Raw genomic sequence first — 20,990 nt, forward strand, 5'->3', positions numbered from 1 at the left:
GCCGCGGCTAGAGCGCCGCCGCTTACATCCGGTTGCCATGGAGCCCGCCCCAGCGTCATCCTCCCGCACGGCGGGGCCCGCGCCCCCGGCCCCCGCCCCGCCGCCAGGGGTCCCGCCGCCGCCGCCGCCGCCGCCGCCGCCGCGCCCTGCCCGCTGCCTCCGCGGCTGCGTAGGGCCGCGGCCCAGCGCGCCGCCCCGCGGCGGGGGGCGTCCCGCGGAGTGGCCCCACGGCGGTGCCCGGGCGCGGGGCAGCGGCGCCCTACCTGTAAGCGGCGGCGGCGGCGGCGGGGGGGTGCGGGAGGCCGCATGTCCGCAGCGGCACGACGCGGCGCGGCGCGGCACGTGTCGGGCGGAGCGCGGCGCGGCGGCGGCGCGGGCCCGGGCTCGGCGGCGGCGGCGGCTCCTTCCCCGGCGCTGCGAGGTAGGGGCCGGGCCGGGGCCGCCGCCGCCTCGGGAGGCTCGGGGGGGTGATGGAGGGACGGGACCTGCCGCTGTCACCACCGCGTGGCCGCCGCCGCTGTCCCGCAGTGCCCGGGCTCCCTCCCCGGCCGCCGGTTTGCGGCGCGGGTGCGCGGCGCTGCACGGCGCGGGGCACGGCGTGGCGCCGGCCGGGACACTGCATGGTGCGCGGCACGGTCCTGGTGCAGCGCAGTGCACCGCCTGGTGCAGGGCACGGGGCACGGCACGGGGCACGGCACGGTGCATGGCACGGGGCACGGCACGGCACGGTGCACAGCATGCTGCACAGTTTGGCATGGTCCCGGGGGGGCACAGCAAAGAGCATGGTGCATGGCATGGCACGGGGCATGGTGTGGCGTGGTCCCGGGCACGGCGTGGTGCATGGCACGGGGCACGGTGTGGCATGGCCCCAGGGGCAGTACCTGGGGGGTCACGGTGCGGTGCACCCTGGTGCCTGCACACGTCCCCTCCTCCCCCCTAGTCTGTGCACTGCTGGAGCCGTCCAGACACCCGTGTGGAGGGGTTTGCTGGGTTTGTCCTTGTCACCATCTGGCGCTGGTACACCTTTTGGAACGGGTTTTATTCCTGTGCGTGCACATATGTGTCTGTCTGCCGCGCGAGCTCCATCCCGTCTGGTAGCGCTGTCTGCTGGGGCCTGCGAGGTGGGAGACGGGGAGAGGGGCAGATGCTGCAGAAGTGGATAGGTATGGTGGTTAGTCTGGCTAATTCAGTAGGATATTGGATTCATGGAAATGCCTAAGCTTTATAAAATACTTCTGCATTTCTAGCTGCAATGTAGCCTTGTGGCAGAGAGATCCACAGGTTAAATACTTCCCGGGTAAAAAGTTTGTGTGTTTTCTGTCTCGTATGCTGCCTTTCCGTTTTGTCATGTGTGTCCTTGTTCCTCCGCTGTGACAGAGGAGAAATAGGGCTTGTGCAGTCCGGTCTCGTCTTATTTAGCTTGTGCGCTGTGGCCATCGCAGCATATCTGAGTGCTTCAGTGTATGCAGCAGTACTCCTCCAGCTCCTCTTCTCTGTGGACAGGCTCATCAGTATGTCTTCATGGGAAATCTTTCCGGGCCTTTAATCCTTCTCCTTCCTGAGCCTTTCCTTGCTGTGCCTGTCAGCCGGGTTCCCCTGCTCTCCTTTATCCCGGTGCTGGCATTGCCCATGTGGCTTTATTCCTGTTGGGCATCAGTTGCTCATCTAGACACTCCACAGCAGAATTATTCTTAGCTTGATTGCCCATGGGTTAGGGGAGAGGTAAGGAGATGGATGGCCTGGCGGCTATTCCCGCACAGTCCCTTGCCTGCAGAGCCGGAGCAGCTTGCTGTACCCTCCTGGCCGAGCTTTCTCGCAGGGGTGGTGCTTACTGCTGGTCTCAGAGCCATGCCAGGTGCAGTAATGCCCCCAAATGCACTTTTCCAGGAGAACTGGAAACCTCCTCCGCTGCTGGTGTGAGTTGGCCGTTGGGGTCAGGGAAGCCCTCCTGCAGCCTGCCTTAGCAGCCCGCGGCCCGCAGGATCCGCTCGGCCGTCAGCGTTGCAGGGACCTGCCTGTGGTAACTTGTTTTCCCACATGATTTCCTTTAAAGATCATGTTGCCTCGATCATTGATGTGAGCGGCGCTGATTTGGATGCGCTCTGGTCTGCTTACGGACACGGTGGGCCAAGTTCAGAGGGGAAAGTCTGCAGGAATTAGCGTAAGCAGGATGATGCACTTGTGGAGGGAGAGGGAAGGTGCGGGTGCACAAGTCAGCAGTCTGGTGGATTTTTCTGGCCTCCCTGCGAATCTGGCCTGCTGGCATTATGCTTCTATTACTGAAAATTACTTCCAGCAGGATTGCTGAATCACGTACTGCCGACAACCACGAGATACAGTAGGATGAAGGTATCATTCATTCGGGTTTCCTTGCTGTTTTTTCCCTTTTGCCTTGCAACCTTCTTTTGACAGCCCAGGGAGCAATCCCAGCAGGCTGGGTGGTTCAGCGTGAGTCTCATTAGCAGAAACCTCCCTGATATTCATTATAAATTTCTCTTTTAAATTTGAACCCCGTTGTCTGAGTCACTTCATGCAGGGCTGCCTGAAAAAATTCTTTAGTCACGTTTTACACCCCTGAGATCTTTCCAGACTGTTTGTATGTCCCCTCCCCATCTTAGTCATCCCATATCGCACTAGACATATTTAGCACCTAACCTTTCCTTATAAATGAGTCCCTCTGACCTACTGGCAATTTTTGTTGCTCTTCCCTGAACTCCTTCTGTTTGTAGGTGATAGAAATGCCACACCAGCTCAGAGCAGGTGTCTCTCTAGCCTTTCTCTGAGCAGTTGCACCAGGTGCCTGAGAAAAAGGGGCAGGTGGCCTCTACTGGCCAGCCGTAAATTAATGCCCTGAAAGGGAGCACCAGCTTTCCCTGATCGGCAACTCTCCCTGCAGCACTCTGCTTTCGGTATCCCGCAAAAGATATCCCTCGTCCTAGGGGCAAGGTGGGATGTTATCTGTTCTCAGACTGGCCCTAGCAGGAGAGCCCACGCACCAGCTCTCGGGACCCTTCCAGGAGTTTGCCTGCAAGGGCCGAAAGGGGAGCAGAAAGGCTTCTCCAGTCCGTGTGCCAGTGAGAGGTGCTGCTACAGTCCCAGGGGCTCTCTTCCTTCACAACTAGTATAACTGCCTTGCTTTTAGCTGCTCGGCAAAGCTATTACAGAGTGATATATTTTCAGCATATTTGAAAATATACTGCTTGGGTGGGTAGAGAAAGATTGTGTTGAATTTTCCATCCCTTTTAACTTCACTTAGGCAGTCAGACTGTAGTTTTATGTTCAATATAATGTTTTGCAAAGCTCCAGCCAGAAGAGCTCGTTGCATCCAGCAGTTCTCCTGTCTGCTGGTTTCTCCCCTCCCTGATCAAGAATACCCATGTGGGCCTTTGCACAGCTTCAGACAAACCTGCAGTTGACCTGTAACAACAAAGCACATTGTTTTGCAATGTTGCTGATAGTTTCCAGTTTCCGTTGGAGGCCCCACAAGATGCATTAGTAGCGTAAAGGAGGAACTGAGCATTAGGAGCATTTTCTTCTCAAATTACCTTTACTACTTTGCTAGTTTTAGGGACTTTGCCACTGCAGGAACTTCCTTCCAAACCCCTGTAGTCAATTTGCGCCCTGAAATAGTAGTACTTACAACAGATTTTTGCAGGTAGGCCTCTCTGTTGTAACTGTGGATGTTGTTATGCTCCATATAAATACCCTTTCTTTTTTTTTTTTTTTTTAAACACTTACTGTGCTTTGGTCTTGATGCGTTGCAGAGCCAAGTTCCACCTGCCAACTCTTCTTAGTGTATTAAAGCGTTCCCTTCCTTCAGTTTCAAATTTGCTGCTGTCTGATTTCATGGAGTGATACCCTCTTTTTAAGAGTGAAAGTAAATAAAAGCCATACATTATCCTTTTCTCTGTCATGCCTCCTATTAAACAAGAAGCTCAGTCTCTCTTTTACGAGTGATTTCCAGACATTTCTCCTCCTTCTGCTTTTTCTTCTCTCTGAACCCTTTTCTCTTTCTTGGAAAAAAAAGGGTTAAAACCTGAAGATTAAAGATTAAATAGGAACCCTCACAGATCTACACAGTGGATTGGGTATTTCCATTATTTTCTATCCTGTCTCTTGTGGGTCTGGACTCTGCATTTGCTTTTTAGACTTCTGTCTTGGGAGCATATTTCTCTTCAGCTGCTCAGGTTTCACTGAGGGGTTCAATTACTGTAGAGTCCAATGAAGTGTTTGAGGGGTTTCTTCCATTGGATTTTAGCCTTGTTTGTGACAGCTAGAAGGATGAAGTTCAAACTGAGGAAAATAATAGCAAAAATCTCAGGTTATTCAGTTAGCCCAGGGTTTCACCTTGAATTTTAATCATCCTCATATTCCTATTCATGTAGTTGTTCCTCTGGTATTCCTCATATTCCTCTGTAACCTAAGTGTTTGCCATGTATAAATTTTGGTCCTTTCATGCTCACTGTCTCTGTCATTAATAAATACATTAACAAATACCCATAGATAAAGTTTTTCTGTCACTATTGTCTCTAGTACTGAACATAATATTAGATGTGAGGTCCTCTTGGTACTGCACAAAGGAACAGTGGTCTTTGTAATGCTGGAGTGTGCAGCTTCAAAATTGCTCTCTACCTGTTTGCAGCCATATCACATTGCAGTATGTCTAACTTGCAGCGGTAATGCTTCTGGCACTATGCAATAGGTTGTTCATTTGCATGAGTGTATCGTGAGATAGCTGCTATACCTATAAAATGGTTCGAGAGGAGACACTTGGACTAGAAGAGCATGCTTCATCAGTGGTCAGATCAGCCCCTCAAAAAACTGCCTTTGAGATGGCTCCAGAATTTTTGGTTTTGTAAGCTAACTGGGTGCATTCCAGTAGGCAGAATAAGCACAGATTCTGTGGTAGTACCTTCTAGAGATCTTCAGAGATGGAAGGAGGGATGATGAAGTGGCCTTCCTCGTCTCAGCCATAGCCTGTCTGGTTTAGTGTCTTGTTTCAAACAGTGACTGATACCAGGTACTTCAGATGACAAAGAAACCTCTTGGCAGATCACTATACTGCAACCTGCAGTCCTTTAAGCCTTCCTCTAGAGCTGCCATAGCCAGCAAATGCTTCATCTGAAAGATCTAGAGAGATGCCCAAGCTATCCTCCAATTTTGCTGTTTTTCTCCCCGTCAGTGACATCACTGAAAATTTGTTTTCTTTTGCCAGTTTTGAATTCATTTGTATTCTTACCTTGTAGTTTTAACAAATGTCTCTCTTCTTGTGCTGTGAGATGAGAACACTTTCCTTATCCATCCCTCTGCCCAAGCCACTGTTTGTGTGTGCTTATGTCTTACATCTCCTACAGTAACATTCCCCATGTTCTCTGTGTGTCTGCAGATGAGCTTTCGGAGGCTGGTAGCTTTCCAGTGCCCATCGCTGTACCATCTCCTACTCTTCATGATCTGACGGGAGATGGTGGGGCTCGTACCTTTTCTACTTTGTTCTTCCCCCAATGGCTGGGGACGCCCCGGCTTTGCACAGATGTGCAGCACATGCAGGGGCAGCGTGTACAGGAGCTGTCCTCCTCTGCCCCTGCACCCTCTGAGCAGCAGCTCACTGGGAAGAGGGCAGGGAGGTGACAGGGCCTCGCTGGCCTTGAACTGAGAGAGCTGGTATGCAAAGTGGTGCAGCGGGGACTGTTCCCTGGTGCACCACCTAGCATCCTAGTGATGCTGGGAGGCTCCCAACGGGCTCCTGGTGAGGTGACCCCTCTGGGTCCGGCGCCACGGGGGGCTAAGGGCAGCAGGTAGCAGTGTCCCACGACAATCCCATGTCCTGCCCTCTCTCCACAGGTTATGCCACTCTCCAGGTTTGCTGGGTGCCTGCCGGTGAAAGAGAAGGGTTGATATTTTGCCCAGGCCCTTAGGTCCTGAACCAAAATGGCAGCTGGAGAGCCCCCTCCCGTAGGAGATGTCTTCATCAACCTGCAGCAGGTGAGGCGGGAATCCAGCCGCCACTCGCTGGGCACACGTCCACACGCTCCCTCACTCTCATTTCTCCTCCTGCCTCTCTCTCCTGTACCTCCCTCCTCCCTTTCTGCCCCGGTTGAGGAAGGAGCAGCCCCCAGCACGGCCACGGCTCTGTCCAATCCCTGTGGCCCCACGGAGATGCCAGGGGTGTGCTGGCCCTGCATGGCCCAGCCGCGGCAGGGTAGGAGCCCCAGCGGCTCACACAGCAGCCACGGCACAGCTGGGAACGGGCGAGGGCTGCGGGCATAATTCGGCTAAAGCCGCCTTGCTCCCTCTTTCCACCCAGCACAGGCAGATTTGTCAGAGTTGGGCCTCCTCCTGTTCCCATGGAAACGTGGGAGTCCACAACAGCTCAGCGCTGGCATTTCAGCTATATTGACGGAAAATTTTATCAGCTGCTGCTGCTCATAGGCAGAAAGGACAGGAGTCACCTGTCAATGTTCTCTCAGGGCATCGCCACCAGCAGAAGGCAGAGAAGTGCCCACAGCCTGAAATGAAGGGAAAACAAGCAGAAAAGCCTAACGAAAACATGCCAGGGACCAGGGAAATAGGGAAGCCTGAGGAAAGCGGAGGGCAGGTGGGAAGGCACAGGACCATGTGCTGTAGGGGCAGCTCACCAGAGCTGCAGGAGCAGCTTTAAAAGCCTCCTCACCAGAGCAGGGAGGCTGTTTCCCAGTATGTGAAGAGGGCAGTGAGAAAAGGGAGAGATCAGACTCCTCAGCAAGGCACAGCGCTGTTTGCAGAGTGCCAAAATCCCAAGGACTGTAGGAGTGCACATTGTTTGATTGTTGTCTGGCGATTTCTGTGCAGGGCAGAGATCGTGCAGAGAAAGCCTCTCCTGCTGCCGAGGACGATGAGGACTTGGATAAGACTTTGTCAATCGAGAGATTTGGGGACCTGATAAGCAAGTCAGCATCAAGCGATCTGGAGAAGCAAAGACGCAGCTACAGTGAGAGAGATTTCGAGTGTATGTAGGTTTGAACCATTGTATCACTTCTACCCTCTGTTCAGCCATATCCTGGGGACCCTGCAGATCTCCGTGATGTGCTTCTCCCTCCCTCCCTCCCTCCAGGGCAATCTCAAAGTGCTGCGTGCACGCAGTGTAGCACCAGTGCCCATGGCTTCTCCCCAGTCTGCTCCCTGCTGTGTAGTGGTGTTCCCTGTCTCTGGATACGTAGCTACTTCTGTGTCCGCCTGACAGAGTAGCTCAGGCCTGGGCCTTGGCTCACCTCCTCAGTCAGTGTTGGGGACCTATGCAGCCACTTCCACCAAGTTAAAGTTTCCAGTCTGAAACTGTTTTTCCTCCGTATGGCTGCAAAGAAACATCCAAACATGGCTAGAAGCCATGCTGTCTTCCTCTGTCTGAAGGCAGATGGCTCCAGTCAGACATGCTTGTATATCTCTAAATAGCACCCATGAAACCATTGGGCTTATCCGCTCAAAGAAAGCATGCTAATTAAAAATGTGGTGTGAATTTAAAATACAGTAGCTATTTCACCTGAACTCCTTTGATGAGCATGTTTATTCCACTGACTCCCCTTCCACGATGGAGGGAACCAGTCTGCGCAAAGGCACTTTGGCTGTAAAATGAGAGTGTGCCCACAAGAGCCGTTGTAGGTTGTTGCCTGGTGTGGATTAGCTGCGTTAGCTTGTAGGAACAGCAGTGGAGGCAGATACTTGAACTTCTTGTGAAAGAGCAGGAAGAGACATCCACCAGCCAGCAGGCCGTTCGTGTGGCAGGCAGGTAGCAATGTTTGGGAGAGTTTTCTCAGTCTCTACAGTCAGATACAGCTCATTTTCCAACTTAGCTTTGATAGGATACAACCTTGGGAACATTATGTTTCTGAGTACATCACAAGGCTGTTTTCTGCTTGGCTGCTCATTTCCAATTGCTATTGTACAAGCAGGCTGCTTTGCTGGTGAGGTCTATTACTGTAATGCACCCCAGCTGCTACTTGCTGCTTGTCGTGTCATTTCTCTACAGAGGCTACGTTCCAATAACACTTTCCACCTGAGCACACAGTCACCTGTGACACAGCTGCTAAGTGCTAATAGCTTTGCCACTGATGGCACGTTTGAATACCTGTCTTGTGCCGGAAGGACTTACCTGCTCAGCAGCTGTGCCTGTGTGTGCAGGTGTACGAGTCAGCTCAGGGTACACAGAGGATCTGCTTGAGCACACATAGCAGAAGCTTCTTTGAAAATTTGACTGCAAATTTGTACTGATTTTGTTTTCTTAATCATCAGTTATTTTCCTAGGGATGGAAGTGGGCCTTAAACAATACTGATGGAAGGGTCCATCTTTCTTTGTCAGAATCAAGCTTGTTTTCCTCTAAGCTTCTGATGTATCCCTGTTACCTAGAACTACATCACACCTGCTATTGGAAGTTTTATGCAATTCATATTCATAAAGCTGGGAGATCTGGTTAGATCATTAGACTTTGAAAGCTTTTTTGTGAGCCCTTAAAGATGAATTCTCTCTGGGCTTATAAATGTTTTCTGTTCCATTCCAAGCCAGGAATTATTAATGTTCAGATTCTTCCTTCTCGGCTCACAATCCAAATTACTTGTATCTTTTGTATCAAGCTCACTGAAAAGTGTAATCAAACATCTAGAACACATCGAACAATAGAACACAAGTTTAGCAATAACCTTTCATACAGGCAGGCAGTGCAAGGAAGGGAACAGGGAAGGAGAGCAGGGGCTGGATATGCAGAAGGTGCAAGAGCACAGGGAGGAAGAAGAGGGTGGCGCAAAGCCTTTTGCGTTAGGGAGGGGTATGTTCTTCACACCTCCAGGCCACCTCTGCAGCAGATGTGATCCGTTGCCACGAGAAGGGCTACGTGGAGGGGTGAGGAGTGGTGCTCCCCTTTTCTGTGCCAGATCAGCCATTTATCACCACTGCACTTCCCTGCAGCTGGCAGCCCAAGGCTTAGGCATCCTTCTGATCTGAAGTGCAGATGCATCTCTCTTGGTTTGATTTCATTTGCCTTAGATATGATCGATCAGGAAGGGAAAGACAAGACTGTGTCCTCGCCAGCGTCTTGGTGCTGTAGAGGAGCAATGTGCCTTTAGGTCTGTACAGCTGGGGCCTTCCTTGCTTCTTGTTATGTTAGAAATTCATATAATCTATTTAACTCAAAGAAACAAAGAACTCTTTAGAAGAAAGAAATGTTTGTAAAGAGCCCAAACTCTTCCCATTTTGCAGACATTTGACCATTCCCAATCCCTTCTATTCCTGCCACAAGCCTCTCCTGCAGAACCGAGGGTGTGTGTGAAATATTCCTGCTGTTCCCAAGGGGGGAAACAAGGCAGAAAAGACTTGAGAAACCAAAGGAAAGGAAACATGACACCAGAACAATGAACCTGCCTGGCTCTCCCAGGGAGGAGGTTACAGCTCCCATTGAAAATGTCCTTTGAAGGTAGTTTTCAGTATAAACAGATTTTGCTGCCATGTCACAGGAAAGCTGGGAAGGAACCAAATCAAAACAGGCTGGAAACAATTCGTCAGGAAGAGCTGCTGTGCAAAGCCCCCTTGCAAAGTGGCTGGTGCCCCCGTGATTTCGGCTGCTCTGGGTGCAGCCCCAGAATCCGTGTGTCCTGCAGACCTTCCATGGGAGGCTCTGTGCCTGCAGATAGACCTGCACGGCGCATTATCATTGTTTCTCAGTGAAGGCGCAGAAATGCCATTAATTTCTTCTCACTGTGCAATTCCCTTGACATCCAGGTCAAGCCTATATGAATTTCTCTATGTAGATTAGTTGAAACAAAAGTCCTCCTGCCCTGTTTTTTACCCTGGTTTTTAAAAGAGAACCTCCTGACTGAACCTGCATTTCAGATGCTGGTAGGCACAAGCCCTCCCAGTACCTGGGACATGGGCTTGCATCACATCTGCACTGCAAGACATGGTCAGTAGTGGTCCTGTGGGTAGGCAGCAGGGCCTTTTTATCAAGGCCTGTGGGTGAAACAGGGCATATCTATTCAACTCAAAGAGCTAAACATTTTGGGGGAAAGAAGTGTTTGTAAAGAGTCCAAACTCTTCTCTTCCTGTTTGAGAATGTAAGAAATATTTCCCTATGCTTAAGAAGGGGATGGTGTCTATGGCAGCTCACTGCAGCTCTGCACAGCCATGTGAATGGTTTTCAGCAGTGTAGGAGAGTCATGCCTTCCCCAGTGTGGTAAAGCCATGTTGAGGTGCTTTGGCACTGCATGAGGGCTGTCTCCCTAGCCACTCCAGGCGGGATGCAGCCTGCCACATCACTGAAAGAGCTTTGCTGTGTCCCTGCGGGCTGGTGGCTCTCCTTGCCCTTCCTGGCCCTTGATCTCCAGACCAGGCTGTTTCCTGGAGGGGCGCCTGGCAGGTTCCTCCCAGCCTCTTCCTGCCCCTGACTCTCTTTTTCTCTCTCAGTCCACCGCCAAACCTCGCACCACATCCATCACCCCCTTTCCACTCATCTCCCTCCTGCCCTCAAGTTCCAAAAGAGGCCCCCGCGTGCCAGCAGGAGGAAAAAAAGGAGAAGGAAAAAGAAGAAAACTTCGGTGCCCCCCTCAGAGGTCACCCCCACCATCCAGGAAGTAGACGAGGAGGGGGGAGAGGAGGAGGAGGAGGAGGAGGAGGAAGAAGAAGGAGAGTCTGAGGCAGAGGAGGCTGAGGAGAAGGAAGTCTCTGCAGAGTCTGAGAGTGAAGCTCGTGGGAAGGACACGTCTCCTAAGCTGGATCACCCAAGCAAACCAAAGGCAAGGCCAGGGCATCCCTGCTTGGGTGGGTCTTGCAGTCTGGAGGGATGTGGAGGGATAGTCGATACCGTGAGGGAGTCAGGGAGCATGACCAAGGGAGTGTGCTACTTGGGGGAAAGAGTTTGGAGGGGACAACCTGGAAGTTCAAGAGCTGAGGAACATTGTGGGAAGACTGGTTTTGTGCCTACCCCACGGAGATGGACTCTGGAGGATAGATAAGCCATTGCCCAGAATGGGTACTGGGAAGGGTCAGCATGACCATTCCTGGGGTTTAGGGGACGGGACACAAGGAGATGAGTGTGACTGTTCTCAGGGTGTATGGGATGTGGGGAAATTTGGTGTGGTCAGCCCTGGGATGGAGGGGACGTGAGAGTGGATGTGTGCACCATTCCCAAGATATGGGGGCTGTAGGGGTCATGGGGAGGATCTGCGTGCCGAGGGTTGAGACAAAGGCTGCCCTGGCCCTTGCTGTCATGACTGTCCTCCATGCAGTTCACCATCGGCAGCGATGAGGATGAGTCTGGCAGCGCTGCAGCCCCTGTGCAGTTCCACGTGGAGGAGGAGTGTGGCATCCTGTCCCCCACGCCATGCTTCACTGACTTGCTGCAGGACAAGGGCTCTGCCTCCCTCCGCAGGTAGGAGAGCATGTGCTGAACTACCTACCGCTGTCCCTGGTTTGGAGTCCCTCACAGACCCTGCAGCTGGGGGTGGCACAGGGAGATGTGGGGCTGTGCCCAACCTGAACTCATCTGCTGAGCCAGGGGGTCCATGGGGCACGGTGGGAGAGCTGCTAACAGTTTTGCTGCTCTCCAACCGCGAAAATCATTCCCTGGGACTACTGCAGCCTCCTTGGGTCCTCAGGATCCTGAGAGTGCAGGTTTGGGGACGCTGGGCTGTACACGTGGAGAGCCCTTCCTCCTAGCTGACTTGAGTCTGGGAAGCCCCAGGAGGCTCAGCCAAGTCAGGGGACTATGAGGCTGTTGACTTAGAAATGAGCCCCCAACACTGACCACAAGTCAATCCCACTCTGCAGGGAGGAGAGGAGCAGCACAGGGGGTTACAGAGCAACTTTTAGGTATTGGGACAAATGACTCCTGGCTCTGCTCCTTCTCAGGGACTTACTGGTCAGGGCTGGGCCAAGGGACTTAAGCCTCAAGAGAGACCAGTGTGGCTTTCCATCTCCTTGCTCACCCTATCCGCTACCATCAGTGTCTTTATTTGTTCCTACAGTGCCCCCGGGCCTCGAGAACGCCTGTCTCGTGGGTGGGAGAAGCGCAAGCCCTGGGGCCAGGTGGTGAGTGGGCAACGGGTGACCTATGACTTGAAGGAGAGAATGTGCATTGGCAGCATGACCACACTGGAGAGCGCAGCGTACCAGCGTGTCCCCACTGATGAGGCCGAGGCCCAGATGCTGGCATCCGCTGACTTGGATGGCATGAAAAGTGAGTCTGTGGTTTGTGACACTGCCTGTGTTGCTCGTATGTATGTCCCTTGCATCTCCCTGCTCTGCCCTCCTCCCCAGCAGCTCCAGGCATGGTCTGCAGCCTCCCCTGAGGACCTGGTCCTCATCTCCCTGTCCCCCGGTCCCTGCTCTTCCAGCCCTGCCTTCTTTCTATCAGCTTTGCTACAATCTGGAGCAGCAGTCCCCAGGTTTCGATGTGAGCCCAGCACCTCCCCGGACACCCACCTGGTGGGTGCTGGCCCTCCTCCACCCACCCCACTGCCCTCTCCATTTCAGGGCTCCGTGTGTTTCCCTGAGACCTAGCTCTCTCCTTTCCTGACACACTTTCCCAGCAATCAGCCCTCTGTGTGCCACGCCTGCACTGGCATTGCAGAAACCTGATGTAAGGAGCCTCTCCTCTCCTCTTGGAGAGGCAGCTGCCCCTGCCGAAGTGCCTCTGTGAGGGACTGCCCCTGTGCACGGCGTGAGGGCAGACAGAAGAGACGTCATGGAAATGCACGCTCCGGGCCCGAGGACATGGAGAATTCAATAGGTTGCTTTGCAGGCTGGAGAGGGAGGGAGACACCAGAGGGGAGTGAGGGAGAGAAGCAGCGCTGCCTGCAGAGCTGTGCTGTCCCTGGGCCACAGCACCACATCCCTGGGCATCCAGCAAGACCCCACTGCAAAGCAAGGACCGTGCTCTCAGGAAGCAAGCGGGGCAGCCACCCACGGAAGCAGCCCCAGGTGGAGCCCTCCTTTCCAGGACCTCATCAGTTCCCGGGGGCTGCTGCAGCCAGCACCTTCATGCCTTGCCGTGACGAGAGGAGCAAGGTACCGGGGCTGGCCCCAGGGCTCTGGTGAAGCCCTTGCAGGGTGCACCCTGCGGCAGCTTGCTTTCTGCGCTTCAGCCTGGCTACCCCAGCCCCTCCACTGAAAGTGAGTGGCTCATGGCACCTGACCCCTGACCTTCGCAAGGACAAAATGACAACCGTTCAAGAGGGAGAGGAGGCAGCGAAGGACTCGGAAGCAAGCAGCAGCCCAGAGGTAGCAATGAGCACCTGCATTCGCAACTCGGTTGGCTATGAAGACTTTGATGAATTTGCCTTCAATTTCGAAGACTATGATTTATGGGAGGCCATCAGAAACCATCTGGGCTATCCAGGCGGGGAGTCCACCTGTAAGTACCAGAGCAGTGACCCCAAGGTTGCAGCTGTAGATCAGAGCCCCAAGCTAATGTTCTTATCTCCAACCTTGTGTTTGCTGTCTTCCACCCTCTCTGTGTCAGGCTGGTGCTCCCGGTTTAGAGCATATATGCTCAGCTTCTACCCAAATGCCCCACTCCATGCAGCCCTGTGCCTGGGGGTGTTAGAGGAGCTGTCTGGTGTCTGTGTGTCTGTCCAAGGTCTTTGTACAGATCTGACTTGTAATGTTGAGGTGCTTCCCTGTGTGTGTCTTCCTTGAGCAGTTCTGGAGGCGGCTGCAGCTTGTTGTTTCTGTTTATCAGGATGTGGCCCATGCTGTGGCCATAGAAAAAGCAGCTGCTCCAAGGCATATATATAAGAACAGAGAAATTTTCCCTTCCATCTTTGGCACAAGGTGACAGTGTGCAGTTGCTCTCTGTTTGCTGGAATTTGAGCCGGGCTGTGAATCTGACAGCAGCAGCAGTGGGTATCAAGTTCTCAGCTCTGCATTGTAGACTAACAGCAGGAGGAAAAAATAAACTAGCCCTTGTGTCTGCAGGCATGAGTGTGTCTGTGGAATAGCTAATGGCAAGCTGGCTGGGGCGTCTGGAGAGGGGAAAGGAGGGAGGAGGTGAGAGTGGAAAAAGCAAGGAAGGGGAGAACAAGAGTCCTGAGAGCAAAGAACATCTTTCTGTTCTCCACATCTTTCCTTACCTGTGCACCCCTTGCAGAGAATCGGGTCTCTGAGCCATGCCAAGGATTGCACAGAAATCAGAGCCTCACTCCCACCTCGTACAGGCAGTGTTTTCTCAGCAGGTGGTGGCAAGTCACAGTTAAAAGGTGGCTTTGTATGTCACCTTGTGAGTGACACTGTTCATATCCATTGCTCTGTGGCAGTTGCCCAAATGTCCTCATCGGGATCATGTTCTAATTTTCTAAGGCATTGTACGAATGAGCACAGGAGGGTGACGCGGCTCCAGAACTAGCCTGCTTACAGGCTTTGCATGCAGGATTGAGGAGGCAGTGTGCTTGTGACATGTTCTCAGGAGGTCTTGGTTCAGTTTCTGCCTCTGCCACAGCTTCCCTGTGTGATCTTAAGCAAAACATTTAACTTGCCGTGCCTCCCAATCTCAGCATAATGTTCTCTCTCTCAGCTGGTCCATCTGTATAAGCTGTGCAGCCTTTGGGGAGGGGATGTCTATGTGCTTGCGCAGGGCGCAACAAACAGGGATTTCTTCCTGGCTGGGTCTGCTACTCATTAGTGTAAAGTCATAGACAAAATAGTATAAGCAAAGTTCGAAATACAAACCTGGAGCAAACCGGTCCCTATCAGCTGCTAGGGATGAGCAACCTGTGCACTGAAAGTGTGAGAGATTGCCCCAAGTTCACTCAGGGAAAGGATGGCTACTCTGGGAAGGGAGAAGGGGCAGACTGCTTCTAAGGCTTGTGTTACATATAACTTAGAAAGTAGGGAAATTTCACTTGCCAGCAGTTAACTCATTCATTGATTTCAAGCACCTGCAGCATTAGCTGTAGTAATGGGATGCACTGTACAGTCAACTCTTAATTATTCCTGCACAATGTAGCCTCACTGTGGATTAATCCTGCAGAGATATGGCAGAAAGAGAGATGGCAGAGATGACTGAGTCAGTTTTGTGCAGAGCTTGCTCACATCCAGCCAGTGTTACTTGCTTAGCTGCAGACGTGGCAGTACCTTCTCCAGGACCAGCTCAGGTCCAGAAGGAATTTAACAGCTTTTGTGCAGAATAGAGCCCTTCTTGGAAGTGAGCTGGTCTCGTCACACTGCCTTTTAGTGCTAGGAGCACAGGGAGTGCTCTGCAGAGACGGCTGGATGGCAGCGGGAATGAGCTGGGATCCCTCTTAGCTTGAACTTGGCACCAGCCAGGCCAGATTTTGGTTCTACACTGAACCGTTTGTGAGTGCATCCCCAATTATTCAGGATTTTCCACTTACCAGTGCATGCTGCCATCTGAATAGTGCAAAGATGGGATATAGCAGGTCTTCAGTCTTATCATTTCTGTCTTTGGTTCCTCATTGTGAGGATGCATGCTTTACCTGGCATGGCCTAGTGTGTGTGCAAACAGCACCTAAGAAAGCTGTCTTGATCCCACTTGCTGAATAGTAGCTGCTGCCTCTCCCATTACCCTGTGAACCCTGTCACAGAACTCAGTCTCAGAACCAGGTTTTCTTGGAGGCAAACATACCCAGCCCTGCCCTGGTCTGCACTAGTACCTGATGGGAGCCAGCTCATGATGGGAGCACTGGGGCACACGCAGTGGTTGTTGAACCTGCCAAGCAGATGGACTGTTACAGTCTGGCCTAGCTGTAGCTGTACAAGGCCTTTCCATTCTGGTGGTGAAAGCAGGGTGTGATTCCAGGCCCCTTTTTTTATTTGGGAGCATCTTTTTGCCTGGCCACTTTTCTGCACAGCCAGCTCTCTGCTTCCCAGCAGAGTGAAGATCCCAGAGCTGGTTGTTGTGCCCGTGGCAAGCTTTTCTCTGGTACCCAGGATCTCAGCACCCTGACGGGACTGCCAGCACGCCTGTTGTCACACGCTCCTGAGGTACAGGGCAGGTTGTGGGTTTGTTCTTTCTGTGATGCTAGTCATTGAGAGGCCTCACATTTTTGCAGCTCCTCTAGTGTTTTTCTTATCCTCCTATTCTCAATAATACTAGTATATTCTAGAAACGAAAGGCTGGGCACAATCTCACCCTCACAATACAAACTTGTGTTTGTATCTGCACATGTATAGTTCTGCCTATGCCCTCTGTACATATATAGTCCTGCCTCTGCTCTCGCATTCACAATTACACATGCTCTCCTACGCTTCTGTGCGCACTTAGCTGTACAGTTGCAATGCACGTCCCACACACATTAACATATGTTGGGGTCAGTGGCATTCGCGTATTTATATACACCCACACACATACTGTCCTACTCCAGTTAAAACTGGGAAAGCCATGACAGAGCAAGAGCTTTTTTCAGAAGCCAACATAGAGTTGTGTCTTATTGTACGTTGATTAGCGTTCTGTTCAGGCTGATTTTAAATATTCCAAGTGATGGGACTTTGGTCTCTTCCTCCTAGACGTGATGCTCTAGCTTACCATTGGGGTGCATCCTTGTGAGGCCAGGCTAGCAAGTTGTTATATTCTCTAGCGTTACTGATGCAACAGCTCTGATGCCTCTTTCTGGACTTTCTGTTTGTGGACAGAAGGCAATGAAAAGGGGAGGAGGGAGCTAAAGCATGAATTGAAGGGGATCACCCATTGGGTTGGACTGATGAGCACTGGCACTCTAAGAGATTTTAACTAGTGCTTTGGGGAAAGCAAAGTGGTATTCTTCATCTGCACTGGGCCTTTGGAAAGTTCTGCCCGGCAGATTTGAGCTGAGTGAAGAAAAGCTTGGTCAGCCCAAGAGATCTGAGCTGACAGAAGCCAGCATGGAAAGAAAATCTGGAGGAGACTATGGGGGATGCCGTTTGGGAGAGTAAGGTACCAGTTTGTTATGGGGGAGCCATCATTAGAGTCATGCTCCATAGACTGTCCTTGGACTCTGTCACTATCTCATGCTCTGCTACTGGGGAGCAGCAGAGAGGAAGTACAGCAAGGGGTCCTTGGCTGCTTCATTTCACCCCGGGGAGCTGGGCTTTAAGCAAGGAGGGCAGAGCTATTCCCTGGGCATATCAGCCTTGGTCTCAGTCCAAGATCCTGTCCTCAGTAGAGACTCCGGACTTCAGGTGCTCACTTGAGCTTGGCTTTCATTTAAGGGAAGCACCAGTTTGACAAGATCCCTGGCAGCCTCTCTAGAGGTGCCCGGAACACCTCAGGTGTGCTCTACATGGGATTCCCAAAGCCCGTCCCAAAGCCCGTGGTGTCTTCCAAAGTTAAGCCTATGTGTCCACTCTGCTCTTCCGAGTTCTGTCCACCAGCTGGCATTTCAGTAGCCCGTAGCACCACCAAAGAAGAGCAGAGGGAATCACTCCTTTCTTCTGTTGGGCTCTGGAGGTGTATATTCACCAGGTCTCTGAGCCTACAGCACTCCAGTTCCTGCCCCTGTCTGTGAGCGTGGAAGTCACTGGAGACAGCCACAGGGAACTCTGCTCCTTTCATTCTATAGGTTCTCCGGCCGTTCAGTTGATCAGGCTGAACACCTGTGTGTGCTTCCTAGGGCTGTCACTGAAGAGCACTGCGTGACAGATGGGCATTGCCACCAGGGAGACTAGCCAGGACTCTGGGTGAGTCATGCAGTCTTGCTGGGCAGAGTGAGAAGCTCTGGTCCTGTCCCAGCAGGGACATGGTGAGAGTGAATCCTAGGCATGTGGGAGAATCAGAAGTTGCCGAGATTGAAGCAAAGCTGCCAGATACCAAGATCATCGTTTTGGCAACCTATTTATTTTATGCACAAATCCACACTGAGTGCAATGAAGTGACTGCAGTGCACACAGGAATAGAGAAATCCATACAAAAGTCTGAGGAAGATGCTGCACATGTGCACGGCTCCCAGAATACCAGCAGCCAAGCGTTCGTAACAGTGGGCAGTTATTGGTTCCTATTGACATTGCAGCACAGTAAGTGGAGCAGGGAGGACTCCAGCTGTCAGCAGGACACATATCAGCAGGGCAGCCAATGGGGGAAAATCCCCCAAGGCTCAGTATTGATTCATTTTATATTTAATTTAGCGACCCAGATTTCCAAGGAGCAAGACCATGCTATGCCTGGCTTGAAGTTGAGCTGTGTCTTCTCATGCCAAAGGTGCACTGACATGTTCCTGCAACATCAGGGGAGCACTTGGCCTTCAAGCCTAGTGCTTTTCCCTGCTTTTCACACCTTGAGAGCTGCAGGTCTCCTGATCTACCTGAGGTCTCCTGATCCACCCCTCACTGCCTCTGAGCAGTGTCTGGGGAAACTGGGCTCTCCCCATGACAGGCCATTGCCCAGGTACCATTTCTCTGACACTGTAAATGTGGCTGGCATGGTTGTGGCCAGGTTTTGGTGGCTGCTGGCTAGCACTGGCAGTTTGTTGGTAGGTCTGTAAAGCAGCCTCAACAGCCTTTGTGTTGAGGAGGCTTCGATACAGCCAAACTCTGTGATGCAGACTTTTCAGAGGTCATTACAGCAGCAATGGGGATCGTCTAGAAACAGCGAGAGCTGGAGTTAGCCATGCAGCCTCCACGTCAGCCCCTGAGTCTGCACTGTTATACTACTGTCTCATCACACAATTAAATAAAATAACTATTGATATTTCCATGTGTCTCCCAGAGCAGCAGCTAAATATCCTTCCCCTTCACTGCCCTTTATGCTCACCGAGCACCATGCCTTCTTCCAGTGGGAGAAATTAGCCCCAGCCTGATGCTTCCCTGTGCTGTCTGGGTGCAGAGCTGTGCAGACAAGACTCCAGGTTGCTTTCTGCTAAGGGAGTGTGGGGAGGGTTTATGAGCCTCTTATTCAGGTACTGCAAATAAAAGCTTTTTGGAATGATGCTCCAGTGTATGCAGAGCATGGAAAGGATCCTTCTTAAAGGAATTAGCTCTCAGATGTCAGGAACAGCTGAAGGTAGGAAGGTGAGCCCGGAAGGATCTTCAGAAGTTTGGAGGAAGATGGTGAGTGATCCAGCTGTCAGGGCCATGCTAGCGTAAGTGCGTGAGAGGAGGGTGGACTTGGATGTGTTTCCCTACCTGTCACTGTGTTTCCACTGGAGACACTGGTGGTCTTTTCTTCTTCCCTGTGTCTTCAGGCCACCGTTTTGAAGATAACCCTGGTGTGAGACGGCATCTGATGAAGAAACCATCTCGCAGCCAGATCGCCAGGACAAGCAAAAAGTTAGCAGCAACCCCGTCCATCAAGAAAAAGAAGAAGAAGAAGAAGTTAGACAGAAAGCCCCATGAGGTACCCATGTGCTGTCTTCCCACGCTTGTTCAAAAGCCATAAATCAGGATTAGAAACAGTAGTTTTATAAAATGATAAATGTGGGTTCAATAGAATGAATTCTTTACATGACCTTTGGGGTTTCATTTTCAAGCTCTTATCCATTATCAGGAGGACTGAAAGTGTACTTTTTCAGTAAAAGCTGGGATTTGTCCAAAATCACAAAGCTTCAACCTTAGGGAAGACAAAATTATCACAGAAATAATGACACTGTTATGGAAATTGGCAGCACAGTAATGTCACCATCTCTGGTTAGAAAGTTTGCATGGGAGATTTTGTGGGGGAACTCTCCTATTCTGGCCTAAAAGCAGGCAGAGGGCAACATTGTCTCAGTTTGGTCAAGAGCATTGCATCATTCTCTCTCCTCGGCCCACATGTCTGTCTTGGGGCTTGCTGGTGCTCCACACACTGATGGAAGCTCCTGCCATGCTGCCAGCAATATTTGTCCTGGCTGTTTGTCTTCACCAAACCTATGGTTAGCTGGGACAGTTTTGTTCAGGCAGTGCTTTAGACCAGGCAGCAGCTGGAGAACAGGCCTATGGCCTTCCACGTACTGGTTGCAGAGCTGTATGCATTGGGGGAAGTCTCATGTCCTCTCCCAAATCCTACTAGGTGTTTGTGGAGCTGAACGAGCTGGTGGTGGATAAGAACCAGGAGATGCACTGGAGGGAAACAGCCCGCTGGATCAAGTTTGAGGAGGACGTGGAGGAGGACACAGCTAGGTGGGGGAAACCCCACGTGGCTTCACTGTCCTTTCGTAGCCTGTTGGAGCTCAGGAAGACAATTGCCCATGGTGAGTCAGGAACCACTTTGTGTCGTGGGCCCTGATTTGTGTCTTGCTCTGGGACAGGTTTTCCTGGACAGCTTCTCTCTCTGTTTGGCCCTTCTCTAAAGACTCTCCAGCAGCATGTCTGTCCAGGCTCCCTGCAGTTTCTGCAGAGACAGAACATCCTGCAACTTTTTTGCTGGGGTAGTGGATTAATATGAGGATGTCCTTGTTGGTTCCTTGTTCTGTTTTGCTTCTGTCCACACATCATGGCTGCGATACCCAATTGTGCCTGGGCCAGCAGGCCTTGGACCCATCAGGAGATCTTTTGTGTGAAAAGGCAAGCCCAGTCAGGTGGGAGACTGAAAGGAGATGGAGGTACCAGAGCTAGCAGCACTTCTTGAGTTGGGTGATTCCCAGAAGGGAGCCTCCTCTCCAGAGAGCATAGAGAGACCACCTTGGGGTGAGAGCTTGGAGTCAGAACCTGTGAGGACAAGGTGGGTTGCTGACAGCACGCTCATGGCACACACTCCTGAAACAGTCTGTTCCACCAAGCCTCAGAAGTGATACATGTGCAGCAAGAGTGAGCATTTGGGCTGCAGACCTGTTTGCAGGCTAGCTGGCCGCACAGCTACATCACACTGAGTGGGATGTCTTGCTGTCTGCATTTATGCGACTCTTATATTATTTTACTGAAAAGTGCTCATATGTGATGGGGTGGCAAGTTTGTCTGAAAGCTCTCAGCCTGCCAAGACAGGAATTTGCGGGTTCTCTTGGGACAAGGAGCTACACCGAAGGCGTAGGACACCTAGACTTGAGGGATTTTTCAGCTGTGAGTGTCTGAAGCTGTACAAGGATTCAAGGAAGTGCAAGGAGAGTGCCTGAGCTGTTAGGCTGTAGAG

The 20,990-nt window shown here is 51.9% G+C and overlaps 1 protein-coding gene across 4 annotated transcripts in view; it reads left to right on the forward strand.

Moving 5' to 3' along the window:
* The first annotated feature begins 14 nt into the window (after nt 1-14).
* Nucleotides 15-20,990, forward strand: part of SLC4A3 (solute carrier family 4 member 3) — a 37,497-nt gene continuing 16,521 nt past the window's right edge. For 2 of the 4 annotated variants that reach the window (XM_064514824.1, XM_064514826.1), the window contains exons 1-8: nt 15-265; nt 5,842-5,982; nt 6,829-6,985; nt 10,427-10,755; nt 11,248-11,390; nt 11,986-12,197; nt 19,132-19,283; nt 19,935-20,115. In XM_064514824.1, the coding sequence (XP_064370894.1) occupies nt 5,929-5,982; nt 6,829-6,985; nt 10,427-10,755; nt 11,248-11,390; nt 11,986-12,197; nt 19,132-19,283; nt 19,935-20,115 (1,228 nt within the window). In that variant the 5' untranslated portion in view covers nt 15-265; nt 5,842-5,928. Of the gene's footprint in view, nt 266-289; nt 422-5,841; nt 5,983-6,828; nt 6,986-10,426; nt 10,756-11,247; nt 11,391-11,985; nt 12,198-12,804; nt 13,374-19,131; nt 19,284-19,934; nt 20,116-20,990 lie in introns of those variants that run through there. The other 2 variants (XM_064514825.1, XM_064514827.1) reach the window with 2 other exon arrangements.

Source organism: Dromaius novaehollandiae, chromosome 7, assembly GCF_036370855.1.
Source record: "Dromaius novaehollandiae isolate bDroNov1 chromosome 7, bDroNov1.hap1, whole genome shotgun sequence".
Lineage (NCBI taxonomy): Eukaryota > Metazoa > Chordata > Aves > Casuariiformes > Dromaiidae > Dromaius > Dromaius novaehollandiae.